The sequence below is a fragment of the Chlamydotis macqueenii genome, chromosome 1 (genome assembly GCF_036417535.1).
Source record: "Chlamydotis macqueenii isolate bChlMac1 chromosome 1, bChlMac1.mat, whole genome shotgun sequence".
Lineage (NCBI taxonomy): Eukaryota > Metazoa > Chordata > Aves > Otidiformes > Otididae > Chlamydotis > Chlamydotis macqueenii.
The window spans coordinates 89,039,716-89,055,402 of NC_141556.1; the positions used below are offsets into that span (position 1 = coordinate 89,039,716).

Sequence of the window (15,687 nt, forward strand, 5' to 3'; positions counted from 1 at the left end):
TAAATCAGGTGAAGAAAATAAAAAAATGGGTCCCCATATAATTTTACACGAATTCTATAAACTTAAGAAATGGGACATATAGGCCTGGATGAAGGTAGAAGCATGCTAGATACTTTTAGAAAGTTTTTGGAAGGAAGATGGTGAGTGGGATGCTGTGATACCTGTGTACAACGGCACAGAAAGGATACTGGGCAACTATATATTTAAAAGCAACAATGGAAAACCCTTGTAGTCAAATCAGTTATCTTGCTGAGAGACTTCATGTGTTACTACAGGATTCCTGTGCGGTGGACTTAAGGCTTGATCTGGGGAGAGGGAGTACTGTGTTACTGCTTACCGATGGAGATGGTGACAGATCCTGCCCTGCACAGGGTGTTCAGTGTACCTACGAGGTCATGACATGGGGCAGTAACCGGAAACTTGACTGAACTATGTAGCAGTACAACTAAATACAGTACATGCCATCTTTGTCCCTTTGCAATTCGCCATGAGCTTCTCTGGAGCAGGCTTTAGACCTTTCCCAACAGTTGTACATTGAATGTGACTTGAAATACCAGGTGGATATTTTGGAGCTACAGGATTTATTAGTGTGTAAGAAACAGTTTTGCAGACTAATGCCAGTGATGCACTACATAATAAATCAAAAAGGAAGTGTTTGATTATGCCCTCTCTGACTTTAAGCCATTAAGGCCTTAGTGTCCTCAACACAGGTAATTGGACTAGTTTTCAGCTTATGGGATCAGCAGTGAACCAGTGGACTTCCTGAGGATGGGCAAAATGTTGTGTAGCTGCTGTGACATCCGGGATTGATAATCCCTCGGTACGCAGCTGCTCTCAAGGACAGAGGATTTATTTGCCAAACATAGTGCAGGCTGCACCTGGATTGCATCATCGCATGGAGCTGAGTATTAAGTGCTACTGGTTGAATTCGTTGTAAGTGGGGAAACCAGTGGAGTATCTCTTTACACACTGCCGGTTTCAGTGCTCAAAACCTTGACGTGTCTATTTTTCTTCTTCACAGTCTTGTTTTGTTGTAATGCCTACGTGCCTTCTTCTAGAAAAGGATCTTAATGCTGCCTAGGTGTTTTCTATGCTCTTGCTTGATTCCAGATTGGTTTGGGCCTTGATACCTCCCTTTTAATCCTTGTGTGGCTTTCCCTTTGAATCAGCGCTGGCTTTTGTACGCTCATCTCGAATGAACACCAGCACCCCTGGATGGAAGGCATGTATTCTAGTTCAAGGCAAGGCATGAAAATAACGTTTCTTTTTGGAAGATTAAGAAAGCTTTTTGAACTCTTGCTGAGTGGGAAACTGAATGTGCTATGAAGATGGTCTGTATGACCATGGTACTCAAGAGAAAAAGGAAAAAGATCCAAGCCTTGGTGGTTCAACCATTTTACAAATCTTCCTTTTAAAAAACTCTACAATGACACGTTGAGCCCCAGCAGAAAAGCTGTTTGGTTTCTAATGAGAGCTTTGTGCTCTTACTGCTGTGGGTTTAAAGCTTCCTGCCTGCCTTCCACCGGGAAGTCATCACGGACTGTCCTCACTCATGGCACTGGCTCTGTCGGCACTGGGACCGCAGCACACACCTCTGGGGTTACTGCAACACGCTGTCCATGTTCTGGAAGGTGCCATAGGAAGCACCTTCTTTGTCCTAATGAGTTGTTAACTTTGTGTTCCAGAGTATCTTCTAGCTCAGGAATTTACCTAACTGAGGAGGGAAATCAGCAACTTTTTTTTTTTGGGGGGGGTTGCTTTCTTTGATGTTGCCATGAAAGTTTTTTGTTAGTACGGAAAGGGGGGAGAAACTGCAATGTGGCTTCTCAGAATGCTTCCTCTAATGTAGTTCAACGTTGCTATTCATAGTAGTTCAGTTTTGTCTCACAGATCTTACGTTAAGTATCTTTCTCGTAAGTGTTCCCAATCCAGATATCCCAACTCCCCATTATATCAAATGTCAGCCTATCTTGGAAAGAGGGCCACTTATAATACTGATTTTTTGCAGAAGCCTAACAGTAGACAAGTTGTTGGTATCATCTAGCAAGTACATGGCAATGGTATGAAAAACAGAACTTGACTCCCAAGATTTTTACTGTAGCACTTTGGCTATAAGATCATCCTTCCCTCTTTGCAGAGAAGGTCGAGAGCAATGAAGTTCATTTCCCCATACCTCTTGCAGCTGAGCCTTGTTCGGCTTCAGTCCGTAGGATTTATTTCTTCACTTAAATAAGGGACCACTGGAGACAAGATTCCCTGTTTCGCTTCACCCTTAACAGAAAGCATCTTGCTGAGTGGATCGTACTCACCCCCCTGTGCAAAGCTTAATTGTTTCCTGCCCACATGGCAACCTGTCAAGATGGCACAGCCTTTGCTGCTCTTAGGACTCCTACCGCTCCATCTTGCTTGTGGGCTAGTTCTTGTAGAGATAGATTGTGCTATCCAAGGCGGTGACGAATTCATTAAGGTTGCCATAAAGCATTGCTTCAGCCTCGCACAGTAGACAGCATTATTCCAAAGCACTGTTAGTAGAAGAGGCGATTAGTGTGTCTTTAAGTGAATGCTGCCAATGGGAATGGCATGTTAGGCAGGGCAGCTGCAAGCTCAGCCTGAAACACGACCACCCTTGAAACCCTACCTCTACTCCAGTGACCCATGCAGGCTGACTTCATACTGTTGACTGACCGTGCGGATTGCGTCAATGCCTGAAATGTAACTGCTTCCTGGCAGCGGGGCAGATCCTGCCTGTATGACTGGTAACGTGTTACTCGAAGCAGGGGAGAAATTGCATTTATGCATCCTTTCTGTAGCTGACCATGGAGGCCTGAACTTAGCAGGTCCCTCTCATGCCTGTGTCCCAGGTTACCTGAGTGGAAAGTGTTTGCTTTCCTCTTTGTGCTAAATGTAGGTCTGGGGTGTTCCAAATAGCTATAAAAAAAAAAGGAGAATGTGAGATGATGTTTCCCAAGGAGACTTCCCAGCAGAGCTTGTTATCTGTGGGGTGGGAGAATCCTCCTGGAACTAGAATTTCCCTGCAAAACATGTTTCCAAGTGTTACACCCCCAAAGTTTTAGGCAGGATTGTCTCCTCTTCATGATAGATGAAGCTGGATTTTTTTTTTCATTTACTTTAGCTTTATCCCTTGCAATCACAACTGTCTGCCCGTGCAGAGCTTTGCCTTGTGCCCCTCGGTCTAAAATGTCCCATGAGATGGAGCTCCATGGAACGAGGGGAGGCTGTGCTGCAGCGCCTGGAAAGCATTTCTCGAGAACCAGCCTCTCTTCTTTCGCAAGTCCCTGACACCGCTACGAGCCACAGCGCGAGAAGGGAGTGACCTTTTTCCTTTTTTGTGCTGGGTGAAAGTCACTCTCTTGCAGGAGTGCAGAGTGGTGTGGAGCCCCATGCGCGGCTGGAGCTCGCTGCGATAAGCTGGTTGTTTTCCCCTCTCCTTTCCACTCCTTGTGCTGCGCCAGGCTTATCTGGGCGCCTGAGTTATGTTAAGTAGCGGGTGCGTGCCTGCTCTCTGTTCTCCTCGCTCCTTTTGCTCCTTGGATTTCAATTCCAAACATGGTTATCCATTTGGGGTCTCTCTCCTTTCCGCTGCCAAATGATACACATTCCACATTCAACACCAGCTCACTCCGCCGCTCTCTCACGGTCGCTATTTCCATTTGCCAGAGGGCAGGCGAGAGAGGCAGTGCAACGAGATCTCTGTCCCATCTGCAAGTTTTCCAGCTAATGGCCTCTACTCTTTCTTTGACTGAGCTCTTTTGGCCTCATATTTGCCAGCTCCTTTTCTCACCGGTGTGGCTAAGGAGGGGGCCAGCCGCCCTTTTGTGAGCCACGGAGAGGAGAAACGAGCCCTTTGGGGATTTTTTTTGGGAGCAAAAACTTTCGGCGGCACTTTAACATGTTACACTGAAGCACACTGCTGTGGGACAGCCGGCGCTCAAGAGGAGGAGGAGGAACAGCTACCCATCAGCTCTGGTTTCAGACCTCTGCAGCACCCTTTGTGTATGACAATTGATTCTGAGCACAGGACGGCTGGGGAGGGTGGGGAGTGGGGAAGGATGACTGCAAGCAGCCTCTCTTGGGACCAGGCTTTTCTCCAGCCTCCAGTGTGTGATGCCTGGAAGGATATTACGGAGGGAGCAGCCTACCAGCTGGCCAGTTGCATCGTCGTCCTGGGTTACATGGGGGGAAGTGGCATCTTTGGGTCCTTCTATATCTTTGGCCTCCTGGCCCCAGGCTACTTCTGCTATGCTCTGTGGGGCTGGCTGAGCGCATGTGGCCTGGATATCTTCGTCTGGAACATACTGCTCGTCCTTACCTGCTTGCTTCAGCTGGCTCACCTGGCTTACCGGCTCCGCAGAGACACCATCCCAGAAGAGTTTGACCTCCTCTACAAGACCATGTACCTGCCCTTGCAGGTGCCCCTGGAAGTCTACAAAGAAATTGTGAAGTGCTGTGAAGAGCAAGTCCAGTCACTAGTCAGAGACCAGAATTACGCAGTGGAGGGCAAGACGCCCATTGATCGCCTCTCATTGCTGCTGTCTGGCAGGTAAAGGCTCTTCTGTTTCTGAACAACGTGCTGTGGCTTATTGTTTTTTCACCCTCTGTAGAAACTGGGGTGAGGATTGTTTCTTTCCTCTGAAAGGGCTTTGAGAGAAGCATCTGTTTTTTGGGAAGGGGAGTAATTTGCTTTTGGGGGTTGTTTTTGTTTTCTTTTGTTTTTCAAAATAAGAATATTTCAGGGAACTGTTTGCAGAATCAAGATATGTGCAGTAAAGCGGCCAGCTCAGCCTTGCCTATGAAACTGTTGGGGAATCCTTACCTCTTTGTTGTTTTAAAGTGATCTTATTTCTGATGGGAGCAGGCTGGCCATTCTCAAGGCAGGAAGGTAGCATGTTTGGACCTGTGGTCTCTGGGGGTACCAGACACACCTCTGTGATGTGAACAGCTGAGTACGTGGAGTTCACCTGCTCCTCCTGGCCAGCAGTGTCCCCAGAGAGGTTCCACCCCTGTTCCAAACACCTCAACCCTCAGGGCTCCGAAATTTTTCACTCTGAGTGTCATTTCGTCAAAAGAGAAAAAGTTCTCTTGTAGTAGATCCTACTGTATTAGGCCTCTTTCTTTCCCTGTGGTGTCATGCATTCTTGATGTTCCTCTGGACCAAGGAGGACCTCAGGGACTCCTGGATAGTCCACTGTGGGACTTGATTATTGAGTGAACGTGCTGATGAAGTACTGGCATTAGTTCACCTGACATCCTGTGGCATGCCTTTATGAGCATACCTCTTAATGATTTGCAAAGTCCAAATGCATACAAATAGTAAGGATATTGGCTTCCCAGGTGCTGTCAGGCACTTGGCACTAATGTCAAGTGAGAGAGGGAAAGGAAGATCTGTAAATGGAAGCAGTGCTGAGCTGTAGGAAGTGTGTCTCACAAGGATTTTCCTTGGGGAAGACAAAACCAGCATCACCTGGGGCTTGTGTTTTACTGTGATGGTCCATCCTCTCCAGTGAGAGGGTGTGTAAAGAAGAAGGGCTATCCTTCCTTTTTTTGGTGTTTGTCCCTTTTCTAGGATGTGTTAAGAGCATCCTGAGAGCAATGACCAATGCTGAATGGCAAAGCACTGGGAGGAAATTGGGTACATGTGTTTCCATTAGGTGTCTTTCTCCTCACCAAATATCTGTGCTAAGCAGCTTGCTCTGAAGTTTACCCTATCAACAAATAATGTTAGTGGGGAAGAGTCTGTGCTGTCTTGCCCTGCACCGAATAATCTGATGCTGCTCTGTGGGCATGAAAGTGCTGCAACAGACAGTAAGCCAGTGCTGGTGGGGTAGTTGTTCTGCGCTCTTTTGCAGTGGGACATATGCATCTTGGCTGGTACAGGATGCTCTGTGGAGATGGGATTGGGTTTGCATTTCCTGATACCCACTCTATTGCCTGCTGAGGTTCTTGCTGATCCAGCACAGCATTGCTACTATTATGATGCCCCCTCTTAAAATGAACAATAGCAATACAAGGAGGGGCTTGGAAATGTACAATGTGCCTGGATCAGTAAACCTGCCTTGTGATCCCTGACCCTTCCAGGCAGCACTCCCAGCTGACTGGAAGCTAACAGTGTATTGAGCCTTGTAACTCCTGAAAGCAAGAATTGCCTTTGTGCATGGTACAATGGGAGAACATGGCGACAGGAAGCCACGAGGCCCCAAAGCTGGTGGTGCAAAGCTGAGAACAGAGCTCCGGAGTGCCCTGCCATTGCCCCAGGCTTGTGCAGCTTTCCTTCTCTGCTCCCACAGCAGAGCTGTGTGCAAGCTGGACTTTCACATTAGTAGCCACTTGTAGCAAAAGTAGGGGAAAGGGATATTTGGCAGGCCAAGAGAGATTGAATGGAAGTGTGCAGCAAACTACAAGCTTGCAGCGTGATGTGTCAGGAACAACGGCCAATGCAATTTTTGGAGGTTCTGGGTGTAACAGCTTCCCAGCATCAAGGCAGGGAATGCCCTCATGCAACTTGGGGTACTGGAAGAAGATGCAAGTACAAAGAGCCACAGGCTGGCTTAGAAGTACCTGAAAAGCAGCAGCAGTCTTGCAGGCTGAGAAGTCTTGGTTTAGGACCAAGCATTGCACCTGTGAGGCCTGGCTTTGCAGGAGGAAATGGAAAACAGATGGGATACGGGCAAGTGGCAGCAAATGTCATTTCCATAGAGAAAGGAGGGACAGCCCCATAGACTGGAGCATCTGCAACTGTCCCGGAGAGGGTATGAGACACATGTGAGATGAGAAGTCCTTTCCTCCCTGGTGAGACTGGCTGCCTGCACATTGTATGAGCTGATCAGATTCGTGTGACATCTGTTTTGTGGCCTCACCTGTCCTCTCTGCAGGGTCCGAGTGAGCCAGGATGGACAATTCCTTCACTACGTCTTTCCGTACCAGTTCCTGGACTCTCCAGAATGGGAGTCACTGCGACCCTCTGAGGAAGGAACTTTCCAGGTAACCTCATGCGGCCCAGCAGCAGCCCAGCTCTGCTCCTTGCTGCTTCATTGCATGTCTGAGAAGGGGATGGAGAGGGCTCATTATGCTTACCCAAAGCTAACTGGGAATACTTTCCTCCCCTTCCTTGGGGTTTAGCCAGCACAGGATGGTGTGATCAGCTGTGTTATCTTTTTTCCCTACCTTCCTCTGAAGACTTCAGTGTATGCTCCTACTATCAGCTGATAGCAGGGAGGGTGGAGCGTGGTGCTCCTTCCAGTCTAGCAGGGGGAGGAGGTATTGGATTGCTGGCTCTCTTCCATTACAGCATTCCCTAGTATCTATATTGATGCATTTGCCCTGCACGCTGCTAGCAAGGTGCATCGTTCCAGCATCACGGTGGCAGCCATGGCAATATTCAGCAGTGATGTAAATCCATAAACATTCTGTTCCTCACAGAATTTTCTGATGGTGATGTGTTTGGGGTGGAGAAGCAGAAAGGATGATTCACACCCGAATATGGTTCTTTCTGAGCAGAAGAATCCCTTGCTGAAAGGCCAGACCAATTCTTATTTGCAGCAACTGAAAGGACTTTGCTTTTGCTGTCAACACTCCACAGTATTTATTTGGCTTTCCTTCTGAAGGAGATTACTTAAGCCCACATCTCTCTGCTTTTAACTCACTTCTCAGGACAGGCTGATCTCTGTCAGGATGTCAATCTAGAGTATGTCAGGGCATATGAGGAGGGATTTTTCTAATCCTTTGGGAGTGTGGGACAGTCATGAGGGAATGATGATGTTTTCTGATGAGGGCAGCCATGTTCAGACTTGGTTAAACCAGGGCAGATCTCCGAATCTGCTTTCCTTGGGTCTAAATTTGGCCCATGTGTGAAAGGGACATGGTGGTTGCACCTGAAAGCGATGCCATTGCCAGGGATTATGGTCTTGCAAGAGAAGCAGTTGCAGGAGATAGCTGACCATGTGACTGTGGCACAGGGTTACAGCTCGTTAGCAGAAATAGGAATGTTGGGCCAAGATCATGGGGCAGAGAGGGCAACAACAGCATGGCTATGCTATGTGTGGGCATATCTCATATTTTGCACAGGGCTTCAATCCGGCAGCAGATTGCTGATAGCCCCTGGACTGTATTTGCCTAAGAGTTGAGCAGAGAGAACGATGGCTGCTCGGTGCTCCTGGCAGGGAAATGGCCATCTGGATGGCATGCAACCTGCAAAAACATCTGCAGCGTTTTCTGAGCTAATTTCTGTGGAACTGAATGTTCCCAGACCCTCTTGAGTCTTTTTATCTGTGGTGTGTGAGACAGCTCAGGATCAAGCTGGTGCCAGGCTGTGCCAGCCCTGCCAGCACCACACTCTTGGCCCCTCTCCTGCTCTGTGAGACAGAGCTGGTCAGGGAGGTTGGCTGTGCCTGGCACTGGGATGGAGAGGTAGAGTCCTAGGTGGGGAAAGGCTGCAGCAATGTGTTGGAAATGCCTAAAACCTGCATCTGCTTACTGAGGAGCATGAAGAAGTAGCAGCCTGGGTAACAACAGCATTCAGCAGGTGAGATTTGACCAGTACATGTTCCTGGCAGGACATTACTCTTGATGGCCATGCTTAGCCATGGTGACGTGCCGCTTTTAGCAGCTGTTTAACCCACTAGTCCTTCTTACCTAAGCCATTAATAAGTCTATTGCATATCTCAACCTTTTCCCAGCATCACAATCATTTGGTTTAAAAAGTGCATATTTGACTCTGGGACTTTGCTGGAAGAGGGCATGAAAGGTTTTTCTTGCTCAAGTTTTCCCCTTGGCTCTCTGGATTGAGCAGTTTCCATCTAGAACCCACCAAAAAATGGCAGAAGCATGACTCAGTCTACAAAGAGAGCCAGTTTCCTTAAGCTTTCTGCTTTGGCTTTGTCTTCTTCCCACAGAATCCCAGTGCCTGAAGGAATTGGGTTTCAGGGCTGGCACTTTCCCCCAGAAAAGACTGAATTATGGGCTCTGCTGATGCTGGAGCACTTGTGTCGAGGGGATTAATGAGTGAAATCTGTCCTGCTGTCCTGGTTAGGGGGCAGGTTTTCTTATTACATCTCACTTAATCCCCCACAAGGAGCGGAGGCTTTCGATCACTGTGCCAGAAGTTGGTTAGGAAAATGCGATCCTGGTAATTTCAATTTCTGTGTGACCCTTCCTCTTGCTTGCCTCGGCCTGGGAAACTTCAGGTTTTATCTCCTATATTTCTTTCCTAAGGCAGCTGCTTGCATGGCAGTGGCATTAAATATCAAACCCAAGGACACACACATGCAGCCAAGCCCTGTTCATCTTCCCAGTGGCCCTCTGCCATGGTGGCTGGCCAAGGAGACCCCTGGATATAGAGTGAAAGGATGCCCCGGGATATTTTGGCTCTAGCACTTGTTCACATACCGGTGTCTCCATTACACTCGGATGTTCTTCTTTCGCCAAAGGCAGTTTGACCCTTCCTGTGTTTCTCATCCTTTATTATTATTATATTTATATATTACAATATACATGTATGTATTATATAATGTTTTAAATTATTAAATAATATGGTCTATTATTATATAGTTACATATACTACTACTACTATTAAATAGTAGTCTGGTCTAATAGCTAGGAGGAAAAATGGCTCTGTTTGCATTGGTAAAACCCAAAGCAAAATGAAATGTTCTCTAAAATCAACCCAATAAAACCTCAAGTGAGTTCCCTACCTACACACACACGCAGTAAAACCCTTTTATTTCCTATTTATTTGCTGAGCTGTGTCACATGTCCTTTAAGGCCATTCAGCCCTACAGCACCCAGCAGCACTGGCAAGACAGGATGTCCCTCTGGCTCAAGGTGATCAGGCAAGCCTTCCAGGTGGCCCTTCCCACACCCAGGACATTCTCAGAGAAGAGGTTGTGCAACTCAGCAGCTGGATGGGCTGGCAGCCTGCCGCAGGGCTACCTGCTGGTGACTTGTACTGATGGGGCATGCAGAAATGCCCTCCTCTGTAACATTTCTGTAGAGGGACAGGGACGTCTGTGCTGCCCTGCTCATTGCAGCTACATCGCTCAGGTGTCAACAGGGAGCATCATCTGAAAGCGAGAGGGTGGAATGTAGCTAGCCATGTGGCTAGGTTAAGCAAGGGCATGCCACTAATTGCATAGGAAAACCTCTGGCTCCTTGGGGAGAGGAAACAGGCGGGTAAGGATTTATCTGATTGTTCAGCTTGGACAGCCCCGCTGTCTCCAAGGAGAGCAGACATCAAAGCATGCAGCCCCAAGGCAGGTGACCCCTGCCCAGGTGGTGGGGCTTACTTTACTCCCTCCATGCCCCACAGGTCACTCTGACAGCTGAGACTGACTGTAGCTTCATCACCTGGCCGAGGAAGAAGCTGTATCTCCTCCTGAAGAAGGACCGCTACGTTGCTCGGCTCTTCTCCTCCCACCTGGGCTATGACATCTCAGAGAAGCTTTATTCCCTCAACGAGAAGCTCTTCGCCAAGTTCGGCCTTCGCTTTGACATCCGCTTGCCCAGCCTCTACCATGTCCTTGGGCCAGCCTCCTCTGAGGGGGAGTCGGAGGACTGTGAGGAGCCACCGCCTGCCTCTGGCCAGGCTGGCACCTCCGAGCCCCCTCCGCAGCCACCACCACCACCACCGCTGCCAGCTCCACGCCCCCAGGCATCCCGGCCCGACAGTGACCTGCTGGGTGAGGACTCCACCAGTCTTGTCTTGGAAGATTTTGCTGAGTTGCCGGGGTCTTTTATGGACTATGTGAGCGAAGGGGAGTATATGAAGTGAGGGCACTCCTGGCATGGGCACGCCTCACCCTGTGTGGGACACCCGCGTAAGTACTGGCTTGAGGAAGCAAGTCCTTCCTGCAATGCAACTGCCCAGGCAGAGTAGCAGCCCCTAGCCTCTTGCCCTCATTTGCTGTGGGTTTGCTCCTCTGCAGCGATTTTTTTTTTGCCTGCTGCCCCAAAGAATCCCAGGAGGTGAGCTCACGATGTGTGATTTTCTTAAGGAAAAGCAGCAGGGTAGAGACTTGATTCCAGGCACCAGCCACACTATGGGGTGGAAGGGCCGGTAGCCTGGCCATAGGAAGCTCTTCCCTGCCCTATCCTTTCTCCATCCCTCAGGAGAGGCAGAGAAACTGAAACCGCGTCCAGGCTGGCAAGTGGTACACGAATGCCCACAGAGACCCCACAGGGCTGGACCTGGCTCACTGTGAGGTAGAGCTGTGCCTGGAGATACTCCAGTATTGAGCTGAGAAAGACATCTGCAGGTGAGAGAGCAGACAACCAGGAGATGCTGATGGGTAGGAACAACTCCAGAGTTTATAGTGGAGCCCATCACAGCTCATCCCAGCCCTCACTCAGTCCTCCTTGTTTCTGCTGAGCTTCATCTCAGCCAGATCAGTAAGGTACTGAAAAGACTGCCCAGTGTGGTGTAGCTCTTGCCTCCAGTCACCCTGGGTGGACAGAATTGTTTTAACACACCCCAAACTCTGCTTTCCAGTGAGTGGGAATGAGATACTCTCTTCCAAAATGCCAACTCCTTCTCACACTTGAAATTCATATCCAAGTGGCTAAGAGGGAAATTCCAGGCTGAGCTACTTTTAGGCAGCTGCTGCACGCCAGCTGCAGACCCCAAAATGTGCATTCCTGCTGCCACCCTATAATAGCTGCTTTCTGGCATCCAGCTGCCAGACCCCAAGCCTGAGACTGGGATTTCTGTCCTAGAAGCGACCACTGCCTGTGTCCCAGTTGGGTCTCTGTGGCACACAGGAGGTTGCAGGGCTGCAGCTGGGGAGACCGTCTTCCAGCAGGCATCCTTGAACATGTGCACCATCACACCCCGGTCTTCCCTGTGCCTGCTTGGGTCTGCTTCTGGGCTGCAAATGCTTGGGCCGTGGACTCGCTGGCAGGGAGCCTGAGTGACTGACTCACACTGACTGCTGGTATGAGCCCTGACAAGTCTGCAGTAACCTTCCCTACCCTGCAGTCCTTGTGCACAAGTCTCACTGCTGTGACGGCAAGGGGACCGACCCTCTTCGGTCCTCTACATGGAAAGGCTGTCTGGGTCAGACAGCACTTGCTATTTGCAGTAGGCCTCTGGTGGAAGTGGCCTTTTTCGGTGTTTCATCCAGTTGCTGTTAGCTTTTGAAAACAGTGGAACTGGAAAAACTGGAAGATCTTACTGTTTTGTACAGCTCTGTTTTGAGTTGAGTCATGTGACTGTTCCTGTAGGGCTTCCATGCCTCCAAATTAAAAATTTAGTATATGAAGAAATTGGCCAGGGAAGGAACAAGTGTATTTGGTTTTGCTTGAATGCCATAAAAAGTCTGTAAGAATTTTGCTTAGGGTTGTTTTTTGTTTTTTGGGTTTTTTTGGGTTTTTTTTTTTGGTTTTTTTTTTTAAAAAAAAAACCAAGGCAGAGAGAGAAAAAAGAAAAAAAAAAAACTCATTTGTTTTCTAACTTAGAAGTCCTAGGAATGTAAAGCCCCTGGTTTTGCTGGTAGACTGCTGGAGATACTTTGCAGCACTTTCAGTCCTTACTTGGAGAGGCAGGAACACTGAATCACTTACAAGACAGCCATCCTCCTAACTGTCAGGAACTGTCAACTGTCTGTTGAACAGATGCAATAAAAAATGAATGCAGTTAGTGTTGTAAACACGGTGAAGTCACTTCATCTGTGCTTTGCTTGTATGTTGTACTCTCAACAGAAGGATGTTCTTTCTCACGTCATTGGCAGAATTCTCCTAGTTGATCAAGCTCGATAAAATCAGAATTTCAAATGCAATTATACAAGGAAGGAGGCAAGGAACACTGTAGCTTTTTTTTTAATCGTTTCCACCTGGTTTTGGTAACGAGTCAACACTGTGAACATACACACATGAGGTGTGTGTATGTGTGTGCTGGGGAAAGCTCGTGCAACACAGCACAAAGCTCTTCTTTCTTTCACAGAGTCTTTTTAAAACATGTTGGAAGCTGGAAGCTTTTGTCTTTCTAGATCTTGTGAATGCGGCAGTATCAAGGTGCGCTGATACTTGCAGTAGAGACCTGTGATAAAATCCCAAGTGTTTCACCAGCCAGTATTTGGGGTGGGAGAGGAGGATGACCTTCCTTATCTGTTAATCTGGAGACAATAGCCAGTGTGGTATTTTAATTTCTAAGGTACTTAGACAAGGAAACACAAACTCAGTTTAGTGTCTGTAACAGCAGAACGAGCACTTCCTTGTTATTCTGCTCACCTCTTGGGTATCCTAATCACATCATGTCCCAGCAGCACAACAGCAGTTGTCACATCTGGACAGTATTGCACAGCGACTTGAGTGCCTAACTACAAACACTAGTGATACAGAGGGGCTGCAGTTTTCCCTTCTGGCCATGCACTTGTCACAGCTCAGCAGATGATCTGAGCTGGTCTACCATGGCCCAGGGAAAGAACTTTCATAACTTTTCCTTCAGAAGTGGTGAAGACCTCCATAGTAAACAGGGATATTCCCTGCAGTGTCATTGTGTAAGCGATACCTGCGATCCCAGAGGTCAGAGCTCCCTTGGGGCTTACCCCTGGTCTGTGGTCTCATCTCCTTCCAACCTGGGTAATGACCTTCCAGCTCTCTAAATTCCCCATGCTGAAGTGCTTCTATGGATCACATTCCTTTTCATTTTCTGTCACTGCAACGGCCACCTTGCTATGCTACCGTGCAGGAGGTAATTTTTGAATGCCCAAAGTGCTGCAAAGATCACGCAGAACAAACTATTCCTGGGACACATATTGGCCTACTATTTTTATCATCTAGTTCTTTGAAAGTGTTTCTAGTCTGCTTACAAGCAAGACGGACTGCGATATCCTACTGATGAGTGCATTCTTTCTCTGAAGAAGAGATATTTCAGTAACTTACAGGCTGCCTGTTTAAAAGAGGCAGGTTCAAAGGTTTTGTTCAAAACTTGCTTTAGCAGTGTACTGCTGTGTAGCTCAATGCTCCATAGCAAACTAAGTTTTATTCCTTGCATGAAAATTCAACCAACCAAAATCCACCTGCTTTTTTTCCGCCCTTTCATATTGCATTTGCTCTAGTTCATTGCTATGAAGTGCTTGCAAGATGTGGAGCTGCTGCTACTTAGTTTTGTAGTTACACCTTGGGGCTGGGTATCTGTTTGGCAGGTGAGGTGGTGGATAGATGGATGGATGCTTGATGGCCTGTAGCTTGGTATCTAAGTTAGTAGGAATTGTTTTACACCTGCTTTGAGGGCAAAATCAAAGGAGCTGTGGGCTTTGTTTCACCAATACCACAAAAGGTGCTTTGGAGGGGGTCATTTTTGCTGTCTCAGGATGGGTGCGTAACCCCATTTTCTGATTTATCACATGTTGAAGAATTACATAGTTTGGCATGCTAACTTAGGAGGGAAGGAGGACAGGTAAAGGTGGGCTTCATGAGGTTTGTGTCTTGGAGAAGTCTGGAAGTAAGATCTATTTCTGTGATAATAATGGTGCTTTCTTTCTTTCTCTCTCGCTCTCCCCTTCCCTCTGCTCTTATTTTCCTCCCTCCTCCACTGCTTTCCTTCTGCAGCCTCTGGAAACCTCCGGAGTTCTCCCCGCCCTCTCTGCGAAGGACGAGCCCCTCTGGCTCCCACTCAGACCCCCGAACTCTAGGGAACAACAGGCTGTTTTGATCCCGAAGCCCCTCCAAGGGAGCATATGCTCACACAAGTTTCTGACAGAGACACACTCTTTAGCAAACACTGAGACGTCTGCCTCAGAAATGTACACTCAGGAGCACGTGAAGCACATGCGTGAGACTGCGGTGTGACACTCCAGCACCTCCTACCCCGTGGCTGTTCACCAGAGCTGCCTGCCCCAGTGTGATTCCCCATTTTGTTTTCTAGTCCTGCCTCTCTGAGGTGTGTCGGCAGCTCTGACACCAAGGTACACCGATATCGCTGCAAGCGATACCAGCCTGCTCGCAGAATCTGTGTTCCCTTTAATTTAATGATTACCATTAAAGTCAAAGATGAAACTACTGGTGTTTGAGGATTTGGAGACGGAGATAACACCATTTAAAAGGCTTGAGTTGATCTCACGGCACAAGGGGGAAAGGACAAGGGAAAATGGGCTGCCTGGAGGCTTTGGTAATGGGCTTGCAATGGAGAGCATGATATGGAAATTTGGTATCATGCATCTCACTGAGCATCCACTCTAGTAAGACCAGAAATTACTTTTCCAGGGGTTAGGATTTCTCATTTATGACAAGCACTGCTTCTCAAAGAAGTTACTTCTGGAGAAAGGTTGTTTGTTTGAGTTGATTCATTTGGAATAAGAAAGGGGATAAATTGAGACTGGGGGCAGGTGAAGAAGGAGAGCCTGAACTGGTTTTTTTGTTTTCTTTTTTGGTGCTCAACGGGGGATGACCTCAGAGTGCACACACCAAGTGAAGAAATGAGTTAGTACAAAACACCTCTGGAGAGAGCCAATACTAGTAGGAGGAAGTGCAGTATCTTAGATGAAAATAGTGTGGAGATGGAAGGCCTCTTCTAAGTTCAGCTGCAGCAGGCTTTAGCTGATCTTCCCCAGCCATTTCCTCTGTCAGGAACTGGAGATGGCATTACTGGTGGAGGAATCCTCTGTCCCACAGAGCCTGGTGCAACCAAGCTGAGCGGTGAGGGCCAGAGCCTCTCCAGGGCAGATATCCAGGGAAGGA

The 15,687-nt window shown here is 48.0% G+C and overlaps 1 protein-coding gene across 2 annotated transcripts; it reads left to right on the plus strand.

Moving 5' to 3' along the window:
* Positions 1 to 3,685: 3,685 nt before the first annotated feature.
* Positions 3,686 to 15,009, plus strand: POPDC2 (popeye domain cAMP effector 2). Of its 2 annotated transcripts, none has more exons than XM_086769399.1 (4): positions 3,686 to 4,561; positions 6,891 to 6,999; positions 10,322 to 10,829; positions 14,560 to 15,009. In XM_086769399.1, the coding sequence occupies exons 1-3, from the start codon at positions 4,017 to 4,019 to the stop codon at positions 10,781 to 10,783; spliced, it is 1,116 nt and encodes a 371-aa protein (XP_086625525.1). In that variant the 5' UTR covers positions 3,686 to 4,016; the 3' UTR covers positions 10,784 to 10,829; positions 14,560 to 15,009. The 2 variants fall into 2 exon arrangements, with proteins under 2 accessions (XP_086625525.1, XP_086625566.1); XM_086769440.1 differs by having other exon boundaries at positions 10,322 to 10,691.
* The last annotated feature ends 678 nt before the right edge of the window (positions 15,010 to 15,687 follow it).